This window comes from Sphaerodactylus townsendi, linkage group LG16 (assembly GCF_021028975.2).
Source record: "Sphaerodactylus townsendi isolate TG3544 linkage group LG16, MPM_Stown_v2.3, whole genome shotgun sequence".
In the NCBI taxonomy this organism is placed as follows: Eukaryota; Metazoa; Chordata; class Lepidosauria; order Squamata; family Sphaerodactylidae; genus Sphaerodactylus; species Sphaerodactylus townsendi.
Window position 1 is genome coordinate 23,445,575 of NC_059440.1, and position 23,627 is coordinate 23,469,201.

General features: G+C 46.4%; 1 protein-coding gene across 1 annotated transcript; it reads left to right on the forward strand.

Annotated features, from left to right (window-relative positions):
• The first annotated feature begins 221 nt into the window (after window positions 1–221).
• On the forward strand, window positions 222–23,627 carry LRRC38 (leucine rich repeat containing 38). The gene is made up of 2 exons (XM_048519443.1): window positions 222–985; window positions 23,377–23,627. Exons 1-2 carry the CDS (start codon window positions 358–360, stop codon window positions 23,625–23,627), a joined length of 879 nt encoding a protein of 292 aa, XP_048375400.1. The 5' UTR covers window positions 222–357.

Below are 23,627 nucleotides of genomic sequence, written 5' to 3' on the forward strand. Positions count from 1 at the left end.
GGTGGGGGCCCTGGAAGCCCCTTCCTTTCCCTTCCGCCCTGGGACCCTTGGAAGCGTGCGCGCCTCCCCCCGCTCCCCCCGCCCCGCGTCCGCCCCTCGCTGCGATTCTCTGGTGTGACATTGGTGCGCCCTCGTCTCCAAAGCCTCCCCGAAGCCTCTCCTTCCTCGCCCTCCCCCAGCCTGGCTCGTGCCCCTCCCCGCCTTCCCCGCCTCCTCGGGAGCCGGCCGCTACCCGATCTCTGCGATGCGATCTCCCCCTGGAGAAAAGAGACCGGCTCCCGCGCGCAGCACCCGAGGATCCAGCCATGCCCGTCTCTTGAAGTGGGGCGATTCTCTGGGCTTGCCTACGCGCCGACGATGCGGCCATGGCTCCGGCTGGGCTCCCTCCCGCCTGTCCTGCTGCTCGCCCTGCTCTCCGTCCCCCTCGGGCACCTCTGCCCGGCCGTCTGTAGCTGCCTGGACTACCACACCGTGGACTGCCGCGACCAAGGGCTGCCCACCGTGCCCAACCCCTTCCCCCTGGACGTGCGCAAGCTCCTCATCGCCGACAACCACATCCAAGCCATCCCGGCCGACTTCTTCATCTTCTACGGAGACCTGGTCTACCTGGACTTCAGCCACAACGCCATCGGGAGCCTGGAGGAGGGCACCTTCAGCAGCTCCGGCAAGCTGGTCTTCCTCGACCTCAGCTACAACAACCTGACCCAGCTGCCCGCCGGCGCCTTCAAGGCTGCTGCCCACCTGATCAAGCTCAGCCTGGGCAACAACCGCCTGGCCGAGGTGGACGAGGCGGCCTTCGAGAGCCTGGAGCAGCTGCAGGTGCTGGAGCTGAATGACAACGGCCTGCAGACGCTGGCCGTGGCCGCCCTGGATGCCCTGCCCAACCTGCGCAGCCTCCGCTTGGAGGGCAACCCCTGGCTGTGCGACTGCGACTTCGCCAGCCTCTTCAGCTGGCTCCAGGAGAACCAGTCCAAGCTGCAGAAAGGTAAGCCTGGTCCCGTGCAGGTCGAGGGTGGCCAGCCTTGGGAGCGCTGGAAAGCTAAGCAGGGTTGGCCCTGGTTAGCAGTTGGATGGGAGACCACCAAGGAAGTCCAGGGTTGCTCATCATAGGCAGGCAATGGCAAACCATCTCTGAAAATAAGCAGGGCAAACCCTGGCTAGTACTTGGATGGGAGACCAGAGGCAGGCAATGGCAAACCGCCTGTTTGGCTGGGGACCTAAAGGTCAGCCTTTCTTAGTAGCTGGAGGGGAGACCACCAAGGAAGTCTAAGGTCTAACACAAAGGCAGATAATGGCAAACCACCTCTGTTCATCTAAAGAGGGTCAGCCCTTCTTAGTAGTCGGATGGGAGACCACCAAGGAAGTCCAGGGTCACAACACAGCCAAGCCCTGGCATGTAGTTGGATGGGAGACCACCAAGGAAGTCCAAGTGACTCTACAGAGGGAGGCAATGGCAAATCACCTCCGAACATCTCATGCCTTGAAAACTCCAAGTGGGGTTGGGATTCAGTGACAATTCTTATTATAATGTATAATTGCGTTACATTATATATTACATTATAAATTGTTTCTTATTATAATATATCATCATATATAAAGATGTTGTGTTGTACTTGCCAGATCTGTCTGCCTTCCTGTCTGGAGAACAGGCTGTTCTTCCTTAAAGCAGATGGTCTCTGCCTGGGGCTGTTGATAACCAGGAAGCAAAGACACACGGATTGCATGTGTTTGTTGAGATATTGACACCCTGTTGTTAGTTTCTTTCTCTCCTCTGGGGGGTCCCCAGGCAGCTCACAACATTGTTGTTTCCTCCTCCACGTGATTCCAACATCTGCCTATCATAAGGTGGGTTAGACTGGAGAGAGTGACTCGCGGCTACTGGGAATTCAAATGTGGGTGTCTAGTGTAGATTCTGCACAGGGTTCCCCTCTTCTGAACTCCTTGACTTAAAGATGGTGAATAGGGTGGAACTCTGGCCCCTTCTGCACATGCAGAATAATGCACTTTCAACCCACTTTCGATGCACTTTGCAGCTGTGCAGAATAGCAAAATCCACTTGCAAACAATTGTGCAAGTGGATTGAAAGTGCATTATTATTCTGCATGTGCGGAACGGGTCTCTGTTGCACAGCAGATAGCTGTGAGTTGGTTCATTACAAGAAAATTAACTAGCAGTCCAGGGGTTCATTGAGGATGAACAACATTTATTTATCACCAAGAGTATGCGAGTCCCGGCTCACTTTGTGAGAAGTGTGAAGTCTAAATCCATTTGGCAGATATATTTATTTGGCACTCTTATATCGCACTGTTTCTCAGAGGAGCACCAAGTGAGGCACCTCATTTTCATTTCCTCCACTAGGGATCCTTCACAACAGTCCTGTGAGGTAGGACTGTTAGGCTGAGAGTTTTTGCTTGGCCTGAAATCTCCAGTTCGTTTCATGGTGGAGCAGGGATTAGAACTTGTCTTTCAGATCCTGGTCTGACATGCTAACTCCTACACCACAAAGCCGTCAATAATGGCAGGGTAGAAGGGTGAAGATTGCACAAAGATCCACCAGTTTCAAACATGTTACAAAGAAAAACTAGTTTCAAACACATCCAATCGATATCCGCTCGATCTCGTTTCAAGCCAGCCTCTTTGTTACACATCTGCCCTCTCGCCTTTCTGTCGCTTGTAGGTTTCAGGATAGACACTTCTGTACAATGAATATTCACAGCACATGAGCTCTTGAATTAATTTTGTTGCTCGGTAAGGTACCACTGGACTCCCTTGGAATGAAAATGGCACTCCTATCGCAGCAGTACCTCTAATGGTTACAGCATTTCAGGAGACTGTTGCTCAGGAAAGGAAGGAACTTTGTTGAAAAGGACCCACCAAGGAGTTTCTTGATGTAGAGTCTAAACAGAATTTTCTGGGGAGGACTGAAATAATCTCTTTGCATGGCTCAGGGGTTCATGATCATGTGCCAGGAATTCCCGAAACCCCGAACCATGCAAATATACATAGTGCTGCCTTGGATTTGAGGGATTTCACGGAAATCGTGCCTTATGCTTTGGTCCCAAAGCCTAGCTTGGGTCACCAAAATAGGTTTGGCAGACAATGTGAGAAAGTGTGACATACTTTGGGAACTGTTTTATGGGATTATATTTTGTGGAACTGGGAATGATATATCCTGGGTTCATTGAACAAGGAAGTGGATTCTCCCCAACAAAAGGAAGCAGGGTCGGGCCATTGTTGTGGAAGAAGACGTTTCATTTCCTGACTGATAAAAGCCAGGAGGAATGAGTGAAAGCAGCCATTTAATTCCTCTTGATGTTTGTTTGCCTTTTGGATGATAGCTTTGGCGCTTGTAGTTATTGGCTCCGTGGATGTGCCTGCGTAAAGCTCGCTTGCGCAGCTTTGATTCACAAATTACTTGGCCTGTATACAATGTAGGTCATTTATGCATGCAATATATATATATATATAGCAGAATGCTGATCTACTGGCATGCGAGAAAACATTAAAAGGCATCCATTTAGTGTGGGGGGGGGGAAATAAGTGTCAAGAAACAGAAAAGGGGGGTAGATTTTTTAAAATGACTGATTCACACACGGCAAAGCCCGACTGGTATTCATGCTGTAGATTTGTTCGCCTTTTTTATACAGTATGCCAGCCATGTAAGTCATTCGATCGATTCACAATTTTTCTTCCATTTCGATTTCGATTTCGAATACCTTTAATGGCATATAGATTGTTTAAGATTAGCTTAGCAAGATAATAACAGCCTTTACAACTTTACAATTTCTGACGAGTTAAAATAACACCATTTAAAAATTTAGCCACCGCTTCCAACAGCTCGTAGTTGTGGCTGTTTAAAAGATATATAACCTTCTGTTTATCTGTAATGCCTTCACTTCCATGCAGGAAGGGGATTATGTGCTTCTTCCTACCTATCTCATAAAAGGGACAATCCAACAGCATATGAGATACTCTTTCCACAGAACCCATGCCACACGGGCATTTCCTTTTCTTTATGTGGGATTCCAAGGTGAGCGTCCAAGGCTAAAGAGGAAGAAGGCAGGGGCATTACACCTAGCTAAGGTGATTGCTCTACGCCACCGGGCCTCAACCAGGAGATAAAGGTACTGGGCTGCAATTAGTCTATCCATAGGTATTCCCAGAGAGATCGGGGAACAGGTTTTATTAGCTTCCTCTAGCATCTGTTGAAACTCTCTGTCAAAAAGTCTCTTCTTGATAGCCCCATTTCTTCCATTTAAAATAGATAATGCTGGCTTTATGAATGCAGAAAAAAATGCTGAAGGATGTGTACATTCTCAAAAGTGTGACACAAGGAACTGGAGTTGTGGGAGATGGGGGAGAGAGACGACCAAGACTCTTCTCGTTAGTTGGCCTGTTGGGATGATTTCGACGATGCCTTCAACATTTGCTCCGAACAGCAAATGCCTTCTTTGCATTGAAGTCATCTGAGCTGCCACAGGCTGTAGCGAGAGCCCAAATCCTCCACACGTTTCAGGGAAACGTTGTAAGCAGCACTCCAAAATCTCTTTGCCTAATTATTTGAAATATTTTTATTCTGCCCTTCCAATAGTTACCAGGTGGCTACCAATTTTTTTTAAAAAATGTATACGCACTCATGCAATACATGCCACCTAAGAGCAATTCTGTAAATTACCACCCCCCCAAGAAAACCACCAACTGTTACAACTGAACAAAATCCCAAAGATTAAGCAGTCAGCACAGTCCAAAAATCAGACCCTCAAAAAAAATGTAGGCATCTCAACATTCGAAATGCCTCAGAGGGAGAAGCCACTGAAATAATCCGGCCAGTCATTCGACTCACAAACTAGGCCCTGTCAATTAGAAACCTTTCACAATTAAAAAAAAGTGACAAATTGTTTACCTATTGCTTAATCCTGACCTGGATAGCCCAGACTAGCCCAATCTCATCAGATCTTGAAAGCTAAGCAGGGTCAGCCATGGTTAGTAGTTGGATGGAAGACCTGTACCCCCCACTCCCCCAAGGAAAGGCAGGCAATGTCAACCACCTCTGTTTATCTCTTGCCTTGGCCCCTTCCAGCAGTGGCGTAGGAGGTTAAGAGCTCGTGTATCTAATCTGGAGGAACCGGGTTTGATTCCCAGCTCTGCTGCCTGAGCTGTGGAGGCTTATCTGGGGAATTCAGATTAGCCTGTACACTCCCACACACGCCAGCTGGGTGACCTTGGGCTAGTCACAGCTTCTCAGAGCTCTCTCAGCCCCACCTACCTCACAGGGTGTTTGTTGTGAGGGGGGGAAGGGCAAGGAGATTGTAAGCCCCCTTGAGTCTCCTTTCAGGAGAGAAAGGGGGGGAGGGCAAGGAGATTGTAAGCCCCCTTGAGTCTCCTTACAGGAGAGAAAGGGAGGATATAAATCCAAACTCCTCCTCCTCCTCCTCCTCCTCCTCCTCCTCCTCTTCTTCTTCTTCTTCTTCTTCTTCTTCTTCTTCTTCTTCTTCTTCTTCTTCTTCTTCTTCTACACATGCAGAATAATGCACTTTCAATCCACTTTCAATGCAATTTGAAGCTGGATTTTACTGTGTGGAATAGCAAAACCCAAATTGTGAAAGTAGATTGAAAGTGCATTATTCTGCATGTGCAGAAGGGGCCTTTAAAAACCCATAAGTTGGATGTGAGTAGATGGCCCTTTCCACCACCCTAAGAATGATGGATAGGAGGACCGAAAAGTGACCTACCATCACCTTCTAGTCTATCTCTAAGGAATCTCAAAGTGACCTACCATCACCTTCCCTTCCCCTTCCCACAACAGACACCTTGCGAGGCAGGTGGGGCTGAGAGAATTCTGAGAGAACCGTGACTAGCCCAAAGTCACCCAGCAGGCTTCATGCAGAGAAATGGGGAATCAAACCCGGTTTTCCAGATTAGGGTCTACCACTCAAGTGGGGGAGTGGGGAATCAAACCAAGTTCACCAGATTAGAGTCTGTCTCTTATGTGGAGGAGTGGGGAATGAAAATCAAACCTGGTTCTCCGTATTACAGTCTGCCACTCATGTGGACAAGTGGGGAATCAAATCTGATTTACCAGATTACAGTCTGCCATTCAGGTGGAGGAGAGGGGAATGGAATCGAACCAAGCTCTCCATATTACAGTCCACCACTGATGTGAAGGAGTGGGGAATCAAACCCGGTTCCACTGCTCTTCATCACTACATCACACTGGATCTCACAACATCTGGCAAAAGGGGTAAGTCACATTCCCCCAGATTTATATCCCCCTTTCTCTCCTGTAAGGAGACTCAAAGGGGCTTACCAATTCCTTTCCCTTCCCCCTTCACAACAAACACCCTGTGAGGCAGGTGGGGCTGAGAGAGCTCCAAAGAACTGTGACTAGCCCAAGGTCACCCAGCTGGCATGTGTTGGAATGCACAAGCTAATCTAGTTCACCAGATAAGCCTCTACAGCTCAAGTGGCAGAGCAGAAATCAAACTCGGTTCTCCAGATTAGAGTGCACCTGCTCTTAACCATGACACCACCATGCCGTTGCCATGTGTGAAAGGGAAAAAAATACTTGGTGGGAAATGAAAATACAGGTTTCAAAGAACAACTTGAGGAAGCCTGTGCTTGGGGCATGAGTCAGAAGCCCCCACTGTTTTCATAATGAGAGCCTTTGGGTGCATTTTGCATCATTCTTCATGGGTGAGCAATTTGCTACTTTTTAAATTGTGGATGTCTTTTATCCTGGCCCGGTGAGGTCAGTAAGTTTAAGGGCTGGACTTCATTTTGACTTATTTTGAATTTTACTTATCTATTTATGTATCTATGAGAGCTGGAGGACTCTAATCTGGAGAACCAGGTTTGATTCCCCACCCCCCACCCCGTCCTGATAACGGTCTGTAAATGTATGATCAAGTTTGTGTACAAGACAGAAATTGCAAAGAATTAGGCTGATGAGAGAATTGAATTGAGGGTTTTTTAAAAATGCAGCCTTGCAAATCATGCTCAGGCACCCAGGCTGTGATGTGTGGGTGCTGTCGGGGGGGGGGGGGGGGCTGCAGGAGATGCTCCAAACGTCTCCCCCCCCCTCCGGTCCACTTCTGCATATATTGATCTCACAGGTCTGTAAAGAATAGCCAGCTGGGATCCTCTGCCTCTAGCCTCTTTCTTTCCCCACCAGCAGGACCAGAGACACTGAAACCATCTACCTAACCTTAAGATATTTATCTAATCTAATTTGACCGATTCCGGCAATGCAATCGTTATCCCTCTGGCCAACTAACGTTACTGTTTGGAACATTTTTCAGGACCTTTGACTTCCAAGGTGGCCTCCGGTTTCATGACCTGGTTTCATGACCCTTAGTAACCACAAAAGACCCACACGCGCATGCCGAAAATATTACCCTTCCTTCCTTCTTGCAGGAGATTTTTGGCTGGTCGTGGGAAAGCACTGTCAAGGAGCAGCTGCCTGATGGTGACCCCGTGGTGTTTGAAAGACAGGAGACTTTCAGCCCCCTTTTGCACAGGTCAATAAACATGGGTGTAGGATGCTTAAAAAAAACCATTTTGAGGGAAATTTGCACAGATCCCAAAACAAGTCTGCCCCATGTTATTTCCCCTAACTAGGTTTTTTAAAAAATTGCTCAACAAGCGAGCCTTTTAAAAAATCCCAGGGTTGCAGCCGCTTGCTAGCGAACAGCCAGGCAAGAAGTGCTTCGTTTTACCCCCTTTCCCTTTTCTAAAATGTTGTGGCTTGCATCTGCACAGCCATGCAGGCAGTGATGGGATTCAGCAGGTTCGCACCACTTCGGCAGAACCGGTAGTTAAAATGGTGCTTGTAAACAACCAGTTGTTAAATTATTTGAATCCTACCACCGGAAACGGTTGTTAAATTGTTTGAATCCCACCACTGCATGCAGGTGCAGATAGTTGCATCGTGGGACATCAGCATGGCTGTGGGGGTTCATTTGTGAATGCCTGTGTAGCTACGCATGGGTGGGAAATAATTAAAAAAATAGACGTGTCTCCGTGCAAATGTGCGATAGCAACCCGGATTGTTTTCGTGGGCTCCCGTCACTGCCTGCATGGATGCATGTGAACATGAAAATAGGAAAATGGGTTCCTTTATCCCGACTGCAACTTGTTATACACTTGCTGTGCGGAAGGGGCCTCAGGGGTGGTTTGCTAGAGTGTGTAGCAATCCTGGACTTTCTTGGGGGTCTCCTATCTACGTACTAACTTAAACTGACCCAGCTTGGCTTCTGATGAGATTAAGACAGTTTGGGCCAAGGTTTTTTGTTTTCGTACATGAAACTGTTACTTTAAAAGGGGCTTGGATAGATTTATGGAGAAGTCGATCTATGGCTACCGATCTTGATCTTCCTTGATCTGAAATTGCAAATGCCTTAGCAGACCAGGTGCTCAAGAGCAGCAGCAGCAGCAGCAGCAGCAGCAGAAGGCCATTGCCTTCACATCCTGCATGTGAGCTCCAAAAGGCATCTGGTGGGCCACTGGACTAGATGGACTCTGGTCTGATCCATCAAGCTGTTTCTTATGTTCTTAACCCACCTCCCTATTATAACTTAATTTTTCTAGGAAAGGTCAGCAGCTTGTCACTCCAGAGGGAAATATGGCTCACAATGGAATCAAACATTGCTCTTTTTAAAAATCCTGAAATCTTCAGGGTAAGATCTACTGGAGGTGCGGGTGGGAAGCCAGAGTAACTGGTACATTCGGGGAACTGCAGGCAGTGGTGTAGCAAAGGGGGGTCCAAAGGGAGCGACCGCTCCCCTTGAGCACATTTTTGAAAAGTGGTGCCCTTTCAACAAAACTTCAATCTGGAAAATTTTCTGCTCCCCCTAACTTTAGAACCTGGCTATGCCCCTGACTACAGGCAAAGATTTTGCGGGCTTCTTAGAAATGCTTTACAGAAAGAGAAATCCCAAGTGCGAACTATGTGTGGATTTATACCAGGGCACGAAAACCATTACACAAAGTGCTCCTGTGTATATTTAGTACTTAACTGTGAGATTTTTGTCCGCTGCTTCCTAATAAAGGATTTTCAGCAACCGGTGTTAGAGCTGAAAAAGCTTTATGGGTAATGAGCCAACATATCTCTTGCTATGAATTTTGACTTCAGTTTGGCTTTTTATTATGGGTTGCTGATCCTCCCCCCACCACACACACTCTGTAAGGTTATGAAGTTTCAAGGATGACTTTACACCAGAATTAGAGATTTGGTTGATGCATCCGCCGCTGAAAACAGCAGTCCTGAATCTTCTCCTATTTTTCCCTGATAACAATCAGCTAAACAAAACACATCATGTGACATCACTGTGTTTTCTGCAATAGCTATTTTCAGGTGTACGGTGGCTTTACATTCAAACCTGGGAACAGGAAGCAGAAGTGGCTTTGACTTCTGGTTGTCATTTCTCTTGGTGCATGGCAGATTTGTGGAAGCTCGTGCGTTAATTCGATTATGCGTTGCACAAGGAACAGATCAGTTTTTTCTCTGTCCTTATTCTCTCAAAATCAGCAAAGTGAACGATGTTAAGGATCAAACTGCATGCAATGTTGGACATAGGCAGGGGTCAAGGTTTAGGGGCAGAGCATCTGGGTTCAATCTCCAGCATCCCCAGTTGAGAAGATCTGATTTTCGATAGAGTGAAAGACCATCCCCCTAAAACCCTAGACAGCTGCTGCCGGTCAGAGTAGGCAATGCTAAACTTGATAGACTCAATAGTTCCATGTGAATTCTGCTACTGAAACTCTAGACTCTTGGACCCTGGGGGGAGATCGCAATTTGAACCAGGAACCTGGAAAGGAGTGGAAAGAAGTCAGTGGGAGGGCACAGCAAAGAAATAAGGGAGAGTTGTGGATATTGTGGGCATATTTATCCATACAATGTATATTATTTTGCACAGTACATTTACTTGCCCTGATCTGGATGGTCCAGACTAGTCTGATGTTGTGAGGTTTTGAAAGCTAAGCAGGGTTAGCCCCGGTTAGCACTTGGATGATATACCACCGAGGAAGTCCCAGATCGCTTCGGACAGGCAGGCAGTGGCAAATACCTCTGTGTGCCTGTTGCGTTGGGAATCCTATAAGGACTCACCCTAAATCAGCTGAGAATTGATGGTACCTCGATGACAGAGGTTTATCTGGTGAACCAGATGTGTTCCTGCACTCCTGCATTCCTGCTGGGTGACCTTGGGCTAGTCACAGTTCTTCAGAACTCTCTCAGCCACCTACCTCACAAGGTGCGTGTTGAGGGGATGGGAAGGGAAAGGAGCGCGTAAGCCACCTTGAGACTCCTTACATGAGAGAAAGGTGGGATATAAATCCAAATTCCTCCTGATGCTCCTCCTCCTCCTCAACCACATTTATCTAGACTTGAAAGAACACTCCAATTTCATGGGAATAAGCTCCATTGAATAGATCATAGGTACCACTTTCATAGTATCCCTTGGGGCTGAGGCTATTAACATCCTCTGCCTAAGAGATGTGGGCTTTCAAAATGAAAGTTGTCCCCTGCCTCTTTTACTTAGAGAAGAGGGGTATGTCCTGTCAACATAAGGTGTGTTCTGGTCTTGCTCCAACGTGGCTGGCAGGGGAACCTGTGACACCTGTGGAATGCACCTTGCTGGGCAGAGCGGTGAGATACAACCTCTAAGAATAACATCCCTATCAGATGTACTATTAGCATTTGGGGAGATGGATATTCCTTTCTCCAGCAAAGCTATTTGTTCTTCAGAAAACAGGACAACAGCTGAAGGCAGGATGCCTGGCAGAGGAGAAAATGCCAGCAATCTGGTTTGAGCTGGCACATCTTCATGAAGGATTTCCTGCCCCTAACAAGGGCACCTTCCTGTACTCTTGTTACAAAACCAGAGAACTGCAGCTCTGTTTCTGCCAATAGGCAAAGGTTGGTACCTTTCCTAGGGAGGGTGCATGGAGTAGTTTAGCTTCAGATGCAGATTTAGCTTTGGGCTACCTTATTGGTTGCTCATGATGGCTGAGGGCGCCTGTCCCCTATTTCGATGCTTTTTAATATTTTGGTGCAGGGTTTAAGTTCTCTGCTTTTCACTGCTGGTTGCAAGGAATGCGTTCTTGGACGTATGATGTTTTGGTATATTTATTCGCACCACCTTCAAGGTTTATACATACAATACAAGGCTGGGATGCATGACATCTTAGGCCCCTTCCGCACATGCAGAATAATGCACTTTCAATCCACATTCCCAACTGTTTGCAAGTGGATTTGGCTATTCCGCCCAGTAAGATCCAGCTGCAAAATGCATTGAAAGTGGATTGAAAGTGCATCATTCTGCATGTGCGAAAGGGGCCTCCTTAGTTTGGCTACTGAAGCATCTCGTGAGATTTTTAGTTAATTGAAGGATGAAGTGTAGACTATACTAATTAAATTATTTTGAGGGGGAAGGAGAGAAAAAGCATTAAAGCATACAAACTAGTTAATGGCAGACGGCTAGGATTGAACGTTTCTCCTAGCAGTGCGAAAAAATCTATATATACGGAGGTTTTAATACAAAGAAGCATTCAAAAGTTGTATATCTTCTCTCTGCTCTGAAGTTGGTCAGTCTGACCGGCCCCTTTTCCTGTTGTATGCAGAGACTGGGGCAATGTCTTATTAAGTTAGATGGAAAGCCTCTCAGTTTGACGAGAGCATTTGCCATGCAAAGTATCTGTCCCCTTTGGCCTATCTGGAAAAACACTGGGTGAGACACCAATAGGTGTTTGAGGGGAGGCAAGGGGAGTTAAGTAAAACAGGGTCAAGGATGGGAGAAAGGAGACACCAGCAGTCACATCTCAAAGACTACTTAAACTCTAATTAACAGCAATTTTAAAAATGCATCAGCCATTAGTAAACAAGGTCATTCTTCCAAAGATGCAAGGCAAGTCCGCCCAAGGTCAAAAATGGCGAAGTCTGTGTGGCCCAGTTTGGGCCTTTCCACCATCCCACCTTCCATTCACAGCGGTCTCTTGCCTGTGCTTTGACCGGGGCCTACGCAACCTGTTGTTGGGGTGGAGTTGGGCCTGGTCCCCTCAGCCTCTGTCCTCTCCTTTTTCTTTCCCTCTCTCTTCTGGCCACACTGTTAGTCTGTCTATCACTCGCTTTCCCTCTCCCCCCTCTCTCTTCTCCTTTCTCCTTGAGCCTGTCTTTCTCCTCCCTTTTATCCCCTCTACCTGTCTCACCTGATCTGGCTAGAGCTTGCTGACAGGCTCCTGAGAGCCAGTGCGGTGTAGTGGTTAAGAGCAGGGGGATTCTAATCTGGAGAACCAGGTTTGATTCCCCACTCCTCCACCTGGGTGGCAGAGGCTTATCTGGTGAACCAGATGTGTTTCCACACTCCTACATTCCTGCTGGGTGACCATGGGCTAATCACAGTTCTTTCAGAACTCTCTCTCAGCCCCACCTACCTCACAAGGTGTCTGTTGTGGGAAGAGGAAGGGAAAGGAGCTTGTAAGCCACCTTGAGTCTCCTTACAGGAGAGAAAGGTGGGATATAAATCCAAACTCTTCTTCTTCCTACTGGTCCTTGGGCCATTGCTGGGCTTTGCCACTCAGTGAATTGGTTCCCCAACCTGAAGACCCACCTGCCCCTTTAACGGCTGGTGATCGGGTTGGCAGCTGGCTGGGTGAGTCCCTGTGACACCAAAAAGTGCCCCCAATAATGTTACTTGGTCAGAATTCTACTCATTCTTTGCCCGCAGGTGGGTGTCGCTTCTTCCTTACGTACATCTAACCTGTTACCTTTTCCTTTTGTGCCATTTTCTGTTTCCTTTCATTGATATTTGGTTCTGTGTTTGTCTGAGAGATTTCCAACATTACTTATACACTGACAAATCAGCATTTCATATAAATAGGACACACGCAGCTGTCCAATGTCACATATTTTAAAAGTATAAATTGTGTATCACTAAAGGAAACACAGAAGTCGAAGATGAATAGTGGGCTGTGGAAATGGAGGAGGAAAGGGGCCAGGCAGGGATGCATCAGGCTGGGAAGGCAGAGAGAGGTACAGGGAAGAAGGTCACAGAGGACTTTGATGTGTGCCAATTCTGAGATCAGACAGGAAGCTGATATAAGACAGGTGTCACATGGCTTGAACAACTGAAGAGGTGAATGATTCATTTGGGTGGCAGAGTGCTGGACGCAGTGGTGGGGGTCACAGAGGATCACAGAGAAAAAGTTAGCAACAGTGTTGAGTGACAGAAGTGGCACAAACCAGGGCAGAGAGGGAGGTCGCCTCTTTGTAATATCATGAAGGAAGAAGGGAAGCGTGCTTGTAATAACATACAAGTCACGATTAGGAGCAGAGCCACGGGTGCTGCTAGGAACTAGGTTGCCTGCAACCTGTAGAGGATGTTTCATACCCTCCATACTCTGTCGATGGAACTCACTGCCACAAGACGTGGGGTGAGTCACTAGTTTATATGACTATGCAGAAACGTTCGACACAGGCCCCTTCCGCACACGCAAAATGATGCGTTTTCAAACCACTTTCACAACTGTTTGCAAGTGGATTTTGCCATTCCGCACAGCTTCAAAGAGCACTGAAAGCAGTTTGAAAGTGCATTATTCTGCATGTGCGGAATGAGCCACAGTTACAATGACTCGGTGCATTAACAGCTGTCACTTTTAAATGGGTCTCCTGTGTGCAGAGGCAATCTCTTCCTGTCTGTCAGATGTCACGGGCGAAACACGTGAGGCAGAGATAGTCTCTTTATCTTGCTTGAGAACTGACTTGTTCTCATCATGAAAACTACTGTTATTTGTATGTGGGTTTTGCTTTACTATAATTATAATAATCATTTATTATTATTATTATTATTATTATTATTATTATTATTATTATTATTATTATTATTATTATTATTATTATTATTATTATTATTATTGCTGTTGTTACTGTTTTATGAAATCATACACATCAGGTTCTTCCCAAAAGCTAGGTTGTTATAATGTGTTGGCAGAATATATATGGAGATCCAAGCAATGTGATTTTTTTGTAATTGATAAATAGCGATTTTATCAATATGTAGAAGGTTCAAGTACAGTCCAGGGTTTTTGATATGGCACCAAGTGTGCCGATAATCACTGGAGCCACAACTGCTGGTTTGTGCCATAACCTCTTGACTTCCATTCTCAGATCCTGGTACTTTGTCAGTATGGTGTAGTGGTTTAGAGCGGTGGACTCTAATCTGAAGGAGTTTGATTCCCTACTCTTCCACATGGACGATGGACTCTTATACAGTGAACCAGATTAGTTTCTCCTCTCCCTCACATGAAGCCTGCTGGGTGACCTTGGGCTACTCACAGTTCTCTCAGAACTCAGCCCCACCTACCTCACAAGGTGTCTGTTGCGAGGAAAGGAAGGGAAATTTGTAAAATATAATAATACATGTTTCAGAATTCTGGGCCCAGAATTTGGCACCAATCTGAACGGTACGAGACACGCAGTCCCGTGAAAACTCCGTGGCCTGGATTTGCATTGTGATATGATTGTCAGGTCCTCTAACTCACCAGCCTCCTGAGAGGTCACAAAATATAACAGAGGCACACGTGACATTTTCCTCTGGACAGCTGGAGCCACCAGATAATGTGTGACCCCCCCTTCGACCAAAATAACATAAGTGAAACATTTATAATACTCACACTTGTTATTTCATCTGCGGGTTTAGTTTCAGTGCACAAAGCCGGCTCTTTGGAAACCCTTTAGGGCAACGATTGAATGGTAACTTTAATTAGTGGCGGCCGTAGATCTGAAGCACAGATTTGATTCCCTCCAGGACTAATATTTCTCATTTAACAATAACAACAAAAAAGCAGGAGTAAAGTGCCCCCAGCCATGGGCAATGGGCCTTTCCATTTGGGAAAGCCTGCTCTTGCTTGTCCAGTGGAGATCAAATATAGTTTGTGCATCTGGACTTCCCTCCTGTCCTTCCAGTGTGGCTCTAACTACTTGGAAGAAAGCGAACGTTTGTGTATGTGCTTTAAAAAGCTATCACATTTATAGTGCAGTCCGAAGCAGAGGTCTAGTCACGGTTCTTCAGAGCTCTTTCAGCCCCACCCACCTCACAGGGTGTTTGTTGTGGGCGTGGGGGAAAGGCAAGGTGATTGTAAGCCCCTTTGAGTCTCCTTACAGAAGAGAAAGGTGGGATATAAATCCAAAATCCTCCTCCTCCTCTTCTTGTTCTTCTTGTTCTTCTTCTATCCTTCTAAGATTTTAACAGAGTTAGAGGGGCACAAACAATGATAGGTGACCTTGGAATAATAACATTGCTTAGGATGACACTACACAGTTGCTCATTCAATCAGTGGATTCTAAAAGGCCTTGATTTCTTACAAGAAAGGTTTTAGGAACTTAATTCTCTGAAGAGTTGGGGCTCAGTTTGGATAAGGACTGTGGTATGTGGGTCAAGGAGACCAAAGCCTGCCTGCTCAGGGGCATATCTATGGAAAATAGCACCTATGGCATTAGTGCCCCCTTTGGGTACCCAGCCCGAGGGTTGGTCTTCCTGCTGGCTGCTGGTGTTGCCTGGTTTCTGGCTCAGGGTGGAGGAAGCTTCTCCCCAAAGCTTGGCTTGGCATGGGGTGGGCACAGTGCCGCCAGTTTTTGAGCAGCCTGGAGGAGCTGTATGGTGGGTGGAGTGAGCAGAGGTGCACAGATGGTGCTGCTGTAAGGGGTGTAAGGAAAGCCTTCCAGTGATGCCCAGGGAATTTGCCACACCCGCCATACCTTAGATCCTCCATTCCTCCTCCCCTACATGTTTTCCTGAATAGAAATAGGCTCTGAGGAGATAGTATTTGCCATAACCCCTGTATATATTCATACAACCTATCTGTAAGAATCTTGGTGCAGTATGTCTGTTGGGAGGTGCTATATATTCATTTGTGCCTGCTCCCAGGCAAGGTTGCAAAGGTGTACCGTCTGTGTTTGGGACATCCTTGTCTTTGGCGGACCTTCCTGACAGGTCGACGGGGCCTTTAATGGCAGAGGGCCAACCTCATTCTTGCTGTGTGTGGAAAGAGAGAAGCTGAAAGCTCCAGTCCGTTCCAGCAACATCTGTCAGCAAACAGGCAGCTGAGCTGAAACAGCCTTATGTTCATCTGATCCCAGAACTTGTCCTTGGAAAGGAGGAAAAGCACATTGGAAGTGCCTGTCCCTGCCCCGATCAGGAATATTTTATTTAGCTATTTATTTGGTGCCTTTATACCCTGCCTTTCTCCCCGATGCAAAGTTGCTCTCATTGTTCTCTTCTCCTTCATTTTATATTTATACCCTGCCTTTCTCTCCTGTAAAGAGATGCAAGATACAAACTCCTTTCCCTTCCTCTCCCCACAACAGACACCTTGTGAGGTAGGTGGGGCTGAGAGAGTTCTGAGAGAACTGTGACTAGCCCAAGTTCACACAGCAGGCTTCATGTGCAGGAATGAGGAAACAAATCCAGTTCGCCAGATAAGAGTCTGCCACTCATGTGGAGGAGTGGGGAATCAAACCCGGTTCTCCAGATTTGAGTCCACCCATTTTAACCACTACTACACACTGAGCCAGGATTTGAACCTGGGACTGCCAAATCTAAGGCTCATTCTGCACATGCAGAATAATGCACTTTCAAACTGCTTTCAGTGCTCTTTGAAGCTGTGTGGAATGGCAAAATCCACTTTCAAACAGTTGTGAAAGTGGTTTGAAAACGCATTATTTTGTGTGTGCGGAAGGGGCCTATGTCCAAAACTCTATTTACCACACTAAATATTCTCCCAAATTTTAGAGTTGCCAGCTCTGTGTGGGGAAATTCCTGGAGAGCTAAAGATGAAGTTTGGGGGTGGGGTGGGGTTTAGTGAAGGACCCCAGTGGGGCAAATTGCCTTTGAGTCCACTCTCCAAAGCACGGCTATGACTTGATCTTCGTTTTGTTAAAAATGTTGATTTTAGGCTACAAATAATTGGGTTGCCAACTGCATCAGGGGTAGGATAGGTGCCTTGGGATTGGAAAACATCACAAAATGGCCAATGCCACATGGGCTGCTAGTTGTGCACCAGTGAAATCCCATGCATTCAAATCCTCGATTTCACTGGGTTTAAGAATTGTATAGGTTTGTTTTTCTTTCTTTGCCTTAATTAAAGTTTCAGGGCTTTTATTTTCGTAAGGGGTTTTGAGCCCCTCAAAGATAAATATATCTGCAGTGCCTGTATAAATATAAATAAGTTTTAAAAAGAGAGTTGAAGCACCTCTTGTAATGCTAATCCCCTCCTTTAATAGTTGTTGCAAGTCATGAAGGACATAGACTCCTGGGGAGCGTCTCTCCTCCAAGTATCATATTCATTTCCCAAGGTTAGAACAGTTGCAAGGTGTTCCTGTGAGCGTGGTAGATCAAAATCTTGGACATCTTCACTGGGACTGCAGCGAATGAGGATTCTGAACATGAGCGGTTTTCTTTACAAACATCTTTGCAAAATGGCTCCTTGTTCATTTATGCATTTGTTGTCTGCTTCTCATGGAGCACGTGTTCCATTCGGGTTGGATTCTTAAATACGTGTATTTCCCCCCTCCCAAGTTCACTGCGCCTCAGATCAGTGAATCTCCGCAGTTTCCAAAGCCTCTGAAAGCACAACTTTTCCTCTCACTTCGCAGGCATAGTGAAGAGAGACAGCATGCATTTGGGTTTCCTTGCTCTGCCCTGCTTTTCCACACCCACCCAACAGCAGTTCTTCCCACTTTTGGGGGCAGCAATTCAGAGTGATTGGAAGAGCTTAAAAACTTTAACTCTGTGGAGGACTAGACCAGTGAAATCTACATGCCTCGATTGCTGGAGCAATAGACTAGTGAAATCTACATGAATTTATTGCTGGAGCAATAGACTAGTGAAATCTACATGAATTTATTGCTGGAGCACTAGACCAGTGAAATCTACATGCCTCTATCACTGGAGCAATAGACCAGTGAAATATACATGCCTCTATTGCTGGATCACTAGACCAGTGAAATATACATGCCCCTATTGCTGGAGCAATAGACCAGTGAAATATACATTCCTCTATTGCTGGAGCACTAGACCAGTGAATTCTATGTGACTCTATTGCTGGAGCAATAGACCAGTGAAATATACATGCCTCTATTGCTGGAGCACTAGATCAGTGAAATATACATGCTTCTATTGCTGGAGCACTAGACCAGTGAAATATACATGCCTCTATTGCTGGAGCACTAGACCAGTGAAATCTATGTGACTCTTATTGCTGGAGCAATAGAGAAGTGAAATCTACAGGACTTTATTGCTGGAGCAATAGAGAAGTGAAAACTATATGCCTCTATTGCTGGAGCAATAGACCAGTGAAATCTACATAAAATTCACATGGTCTATCAAAATAATGCTAGATTCAAGGTGGCACACACATACACACAAAACGGCAGCAGAGAGCAACCTCCTCAGTGGGAGGTTGCCTGGAAAGAACAAATGGGTCAAATAGCAGCTTAGCTTGGGATACTTCACAGCAGGGGGAAAAGGGAAAATCCAGTATGAAGCTGATGGCTAGAGGGACACATGAAGGATCCTTCTCTCAGCCTCTCCCCTTTACACCTTGAGCGTATGAAAAGAAATTAATATTGTAAAAAGCTCTCCTGTACCCCAGCCAAAAAGTATTCCAGCTTTCGTGACAGAGTTAGTCAAAGTCAAACAAAACGCTTGCTTCCTAAACAAAATGGTGTTGGCTAAGTCAGGGTGGGTCAACTAGGAGCATGCCAACCTCCAGGTGGGATCTGGATATCTCCTGGAATTATGACTGATCTTCTAGACTACAGAGCAAAGTTCTCCTGGAGGAAAGGTAGACTCTATGGCATCAAGTCCCAGATGAGCTGCCTCCCCTCTCCAGCTCTTACCCCAAATCTCCAGGTATTTCTCAACCCAGGGTTGACCATGCTGGCATTTGCCTGCCTTCCAGTTTATGCATGTGTGTGTATATGCTGAATCTGTGCTCGAGAGGAACCCTGCTGGACAGTATTTAGCCAAGGGCCCCTGATCCTAGAATCTGCTCTAAAGATGGGGATAAAGTTGAGATAACTGGGGAAAGCAATGGCAAACCATCCCGTAAATATAGTCTGCCTAGGAAACACTGTGATTTATCACTCATGGGTCAGTAATGACGCGATGCTTCGCCTCTAAACACAGAAGTTCTATTTAACAGTCAAGGACTTGAAAATCAGCATGGGGTAATGGTCATGGTTTGGGTTTGGGTTTATATCCATCTTTCTCTCCTGTAAGGAGACTCAAGGTGGCTTACAAGCTCCTTTCCCTTCCTCTCCTCACAACAGACACCTTGTGAGGTAGGTGGGGCTGTGAGAGTTCAGAGAGAACTGTGGCTGGCCCATGGTCACCCAGCAGGAATGTAGGAGGGTGGAAACAGATCTGGTTCACCAGATAAGCCTCTGCCATTCAGGTGGAGGAGTTGGGAATCAAACCTGGTCCTCCAGATTAGAATCCACCTGCTGTTAAGCATTATACCATGCTAGCTCTTAGTGTCAGGGTCCAATGTTGTGGCACACAAATGCAATAAATGAAATCAAATAAACAGCAGAGGTTTAATACCTAAACATATAAAATAAAATAAAGGTGTCAGCAGAAGTGCCCGCTTTCTTGCTGAGGATGTGCATACAGCCTCTTCTTTCTCACCAAAGATGATGTGCAAACTAGTCTTCTCTAGCTGTCCTTTGAGGTGAGACCAGAGTTGTCTGGCTAAGAACTCCGCAGGGAATCTGTGGTCTAAGCTAGCTAGCAGATTGGAGTGTCTGTGAATAAAAACACAGTTGGGGAAATTTTTTTTTAATCTCGTTCAGCTCGTCTTGCGACTGACCTAGATTCCAGGACCGAAAAGCCAGTGACAGGCAAAGCTAGCTTCTTTCCCCCACTCCGTGTCTACCCAACACTACCCTCTTACAACAAGCAAAAGCCGCTCTCCCAAGCCGGGCTGATCCCCTCTGGCAATCTTGTCACAACACAAGTTTCACTCTGGCTTCACAGTTTGATTCGAGGTGAAGAAGCATGGAAATGCCAGAGGCCTGGCCGGAAACAGCCGTCCTGCAAGTGTCTTATGCCTACTGAAAGGTGGAAATCAGTTCGTGGCATTTTCCTGTCCACTTTGACCTGTTCATCCATCTCTGACCCATCTCCTCCTAACTTGCTCAGCTGCCCAGCGCTGGAGCCTTTCCAGGGTACCAGCCTCCCCTTGGAGCGAACTGTTCCACAATTAATCTCCGAGGGCGGGATACATCTCTCCCCGGCGCTCTTCCTGTTCATTTTAATCTGCAATATGTTGCAATGATTCACTGATGCCTGATCTCTAATTATCTGCTCACCCGTCTCTCTTCTCCCCTCCCTCTTAGCCTTTTCGACTCATCCAGCTTTTAGAAACAGAAAGCAAAGGGCGCTATTTGTTTCCCTGGAATACATTTTGCAGGACACAAAACGGAAAACACAAAAACCACAAAACCACAAAACAGGCGCTTATTGGCTGTTTCAGACTGATATAGTTTAGCTAAGGGAGATCTTAGAACCCTGGACTGGACACCTTCCTCACAAATGGAGGATTTGGAGGAGGGTGGGGTCTTTGGATTGAAGTATCATATCGTATATTTAATTTATATACCGCCTTCCCCCGCCTTCCCCCAAAAGGCTCAGGGTGGTGTACAATAAAATAACAGTATCAGTAATCAGAACATCAAACTACAAACATCAAAAACATAATATCAATAAACAAGGAACAATAAACAATAAACATAGCATCATAACATTATAGGCATAACATCACAACATTAAAACATAGCATCATAAATATAACATTATAAATAGAAAAGCTGGGTTTTATACCCCACTTTTCTCTACCTTTAAGGTGACTCAAAGCCGCTTACGATTACCTTCCCTTCCTCTTCCCCCCAACAGACCCCTTGTGAGTTAGGTGGGGCTGAGAGAGTTCTGAGAGAACTGTGACTGGTTAAAGGTCATCCAGCAGGCTTCATGTGGAGGAGCGGAGAAACAAACCCAGTTCTCCAGATTAGAATCTGCCTGCTCTTAACCACTATGCCACACTGTGCCGTTATACTTACCTGGGGTCCTCTGACTTCACCTTCCACGTGATGTGTCCCAAAATCTCCAGGAATTGCCCATTTTGGAACTATACTTCATTTCTAAGGGGACCCCGGGGGGTAGGGTAGGGAAGAAGCAGGATTTCTTAAACGTTTGTGTGTTAAGGTGTCATTATGACGCAAGATGCTTTATTACTGGGCACATTCCAGAGGGTATCGACAAAATCCACCTTGAACCACGCACTGCCCACAAGTGAAACAGGCAGAAAAAGGAGCCAGCTAAGAAACGTTCACTAACTACAAGTACTGTTTTATGATCTCAACAATTGGCAGGCGGCATTTCCCCTTCCTCTCTGAAAAGGCTGCCGCTGTTTTGCCCCCAGAAAATATAAAACAGTCAGGCGCCAATATAATTTCATTCTGCATTGTTAAAACCCGGTAAAGTGACCCAAACGGCGCAATCGTTGCAAAGAGCAGGAACAAAATATTCCACCTCCGACTGTGCCTCAACAGAACCTTCTTAGAAAATCTGGCCTTTTTATATTTCCTGGTCGAGCCCCGGACCGGATATAAGAAATGCCTGTCAAGAAACCTAAGGTGAAAGCACAAGAAAAGGAGAAAGAGGCAGAAAAGGATTTGCAGAACTAGGCCAGGAATAAAGAGCATTTTGGGCTGCTAATGAGGATGGTTGCAGGTAATGGTTATCATTTGCAACCCCACAAATCCAGGCAACATAATATACACATTATTGGAAGCCGGCATTATGTAGAAGTTGAGGAATCAGGCTGGAGCTGGGAGACTCTGGCCCTTTCCCCACTTACCCTTTTCCGAGGGTTGCTGCGCGCAATTCCCAGCGCGCGGCATCCCTGGTGCACGGCCGGGCGTCCCCACAACCCCGCGCTCTGCACGGGGTCATCAAAAGGCGCCCTTTGAAAGAGTGCCAGGAATGCCTCGTGCTGAGGGGCGCGACAGCAGCAGCGTCAGGGCAGCTGCGTTGTCGCTGTCCCTCTCAGTGGGGAGTGCCGAGGGACCCCGCGCTACTCTCCTCGAGTAGCGCGGGGCTTAAGGTAAGTGGTGAAAGGGCCCCAGTTTCAGATCCCCAGTCTGCCATGGAAGCTTGCTTGGGTGGCTTTGGGCCAGTCATACTTAGTTAGCCTCACTTGTCTTGCAGAGCTGTTGTGAGGATAAAATGAAGGAAAGGAGAATGATGCAAGCCGCGTTGGGTCCCCATTGGAAAGAAAAGCTGGAAATACATGAAATAAAAAAGTACTAATATGCAGTGTGGAGAGACTGAATCAACAAGCTCCAGAGCCAGCGTGGTGTAGTGGTTAAGCGCAGGTGGATTCTAGTCAGAAGAACCGGGTTTGATTCCCCACTCCTCCACCTGAGTGGTGGAGGCTCTGAGTGGCAGAGGTGAACTAGATGTGTCCACACTTGTACATTCCTGCTCGGTGACCTTGGGCTAGTCACAGTTCTCTCACAACTCTCTCAGCCCCACCTGCTTCACAAGGTGTCTGTTGTGGGGAGACGAAGGGAAAAGAGCTTGTAAGCCAACTTGAGTCTCCTTATAGGAGAGAAAGGTGGGGTATAAGTCCAAACTCCTCCTCCTCCTCCTCCTCCTCCTCCTCCTCCTCCTCCTCCTCCTCCTTCTTCTGTTTCTTCTGTTTCTTCTTCTTCTGTTTCTTCTTCTTCTTCTTCTTCTTCTGTTTCTTCTTCTTCTTCTTCTTCTTCTTCTTCTTCTTCTTCTTCTTCTTCTTCTTCTTCTTCTTCTTCTTCTTCTTCTTCTTCTTCTTCTTCTTCTTCTTCCATTTGCAGATTTTTCTCCCTGCTAAGAGGTCAAGTTGGTAGTTTCAGCCCTTACAAAGCTACTATGTGAACACAGCATTGTGTAAAGAGAATTTTCCTTACCACAGCCTTTCACTGTTCCAGAAACTCACTCTGAGCTGAGACTCCTGCCTTCTTGATTCTGACTGAATTCAGCAAAAATTCTTAATGCTAATGTCAGAAATGTGCATCGTTCTATACATTTCAGTCACCGAATCATCTGGTTTCAAAATCAGTGGGGGTCTTAGAGGCCATCCAGTCCAATCTCTTGCTCAGTACAGGAAATCCAAAGCTAGAACATTCCCAACAGAAAGCTATCCAGACGACTCGTGGAGATACCCAGCAATGGAGAACTTGCCGCATTTGTAAATTTAATGGGGGAAATTGGCAAAATGAGAGTGTTCATGAAAATAAATAAAATTTACATATATATATCCCTTCCCTTTTCTGTTTCTTTGCAGGTCTCAATGAAATCCAGTGTTCAGTTCCTATGGAGGACAGAAAAATATTTATCAGTGAGTTGTCAGAGGGCAGCTTCAGGGATTGCAAATTTAGCCTGTCCCTCACAGACCTTATCATCATCATCTTCTCCGGCGTTGCTGTCTCCATCGCTGCGATCGTCTCGAGCTTCATTTTGGCCCTGATTGTCAACTGTTTCCAAAGATGCGCCCCGAGTAAGGATGACGACGAAGACGACGACAACGGTGACTGA

Coding starts and splice junctions, on each gene's coding strand:
- LRRC38 (XM_048519443.1), top strand. CDS start 358: ATGCGGCCATGGCTCCGGCTGGGCTCCCTCCCGCCTGTCCTGCTGCTC. Junction 986..23,376: donor CCAGTCCAAGCTGCAGAAAG/GTAAGCCTGGTC, acceptor GTTTCTTTGCAG/GTCTCAATGAAATCCAGTGT.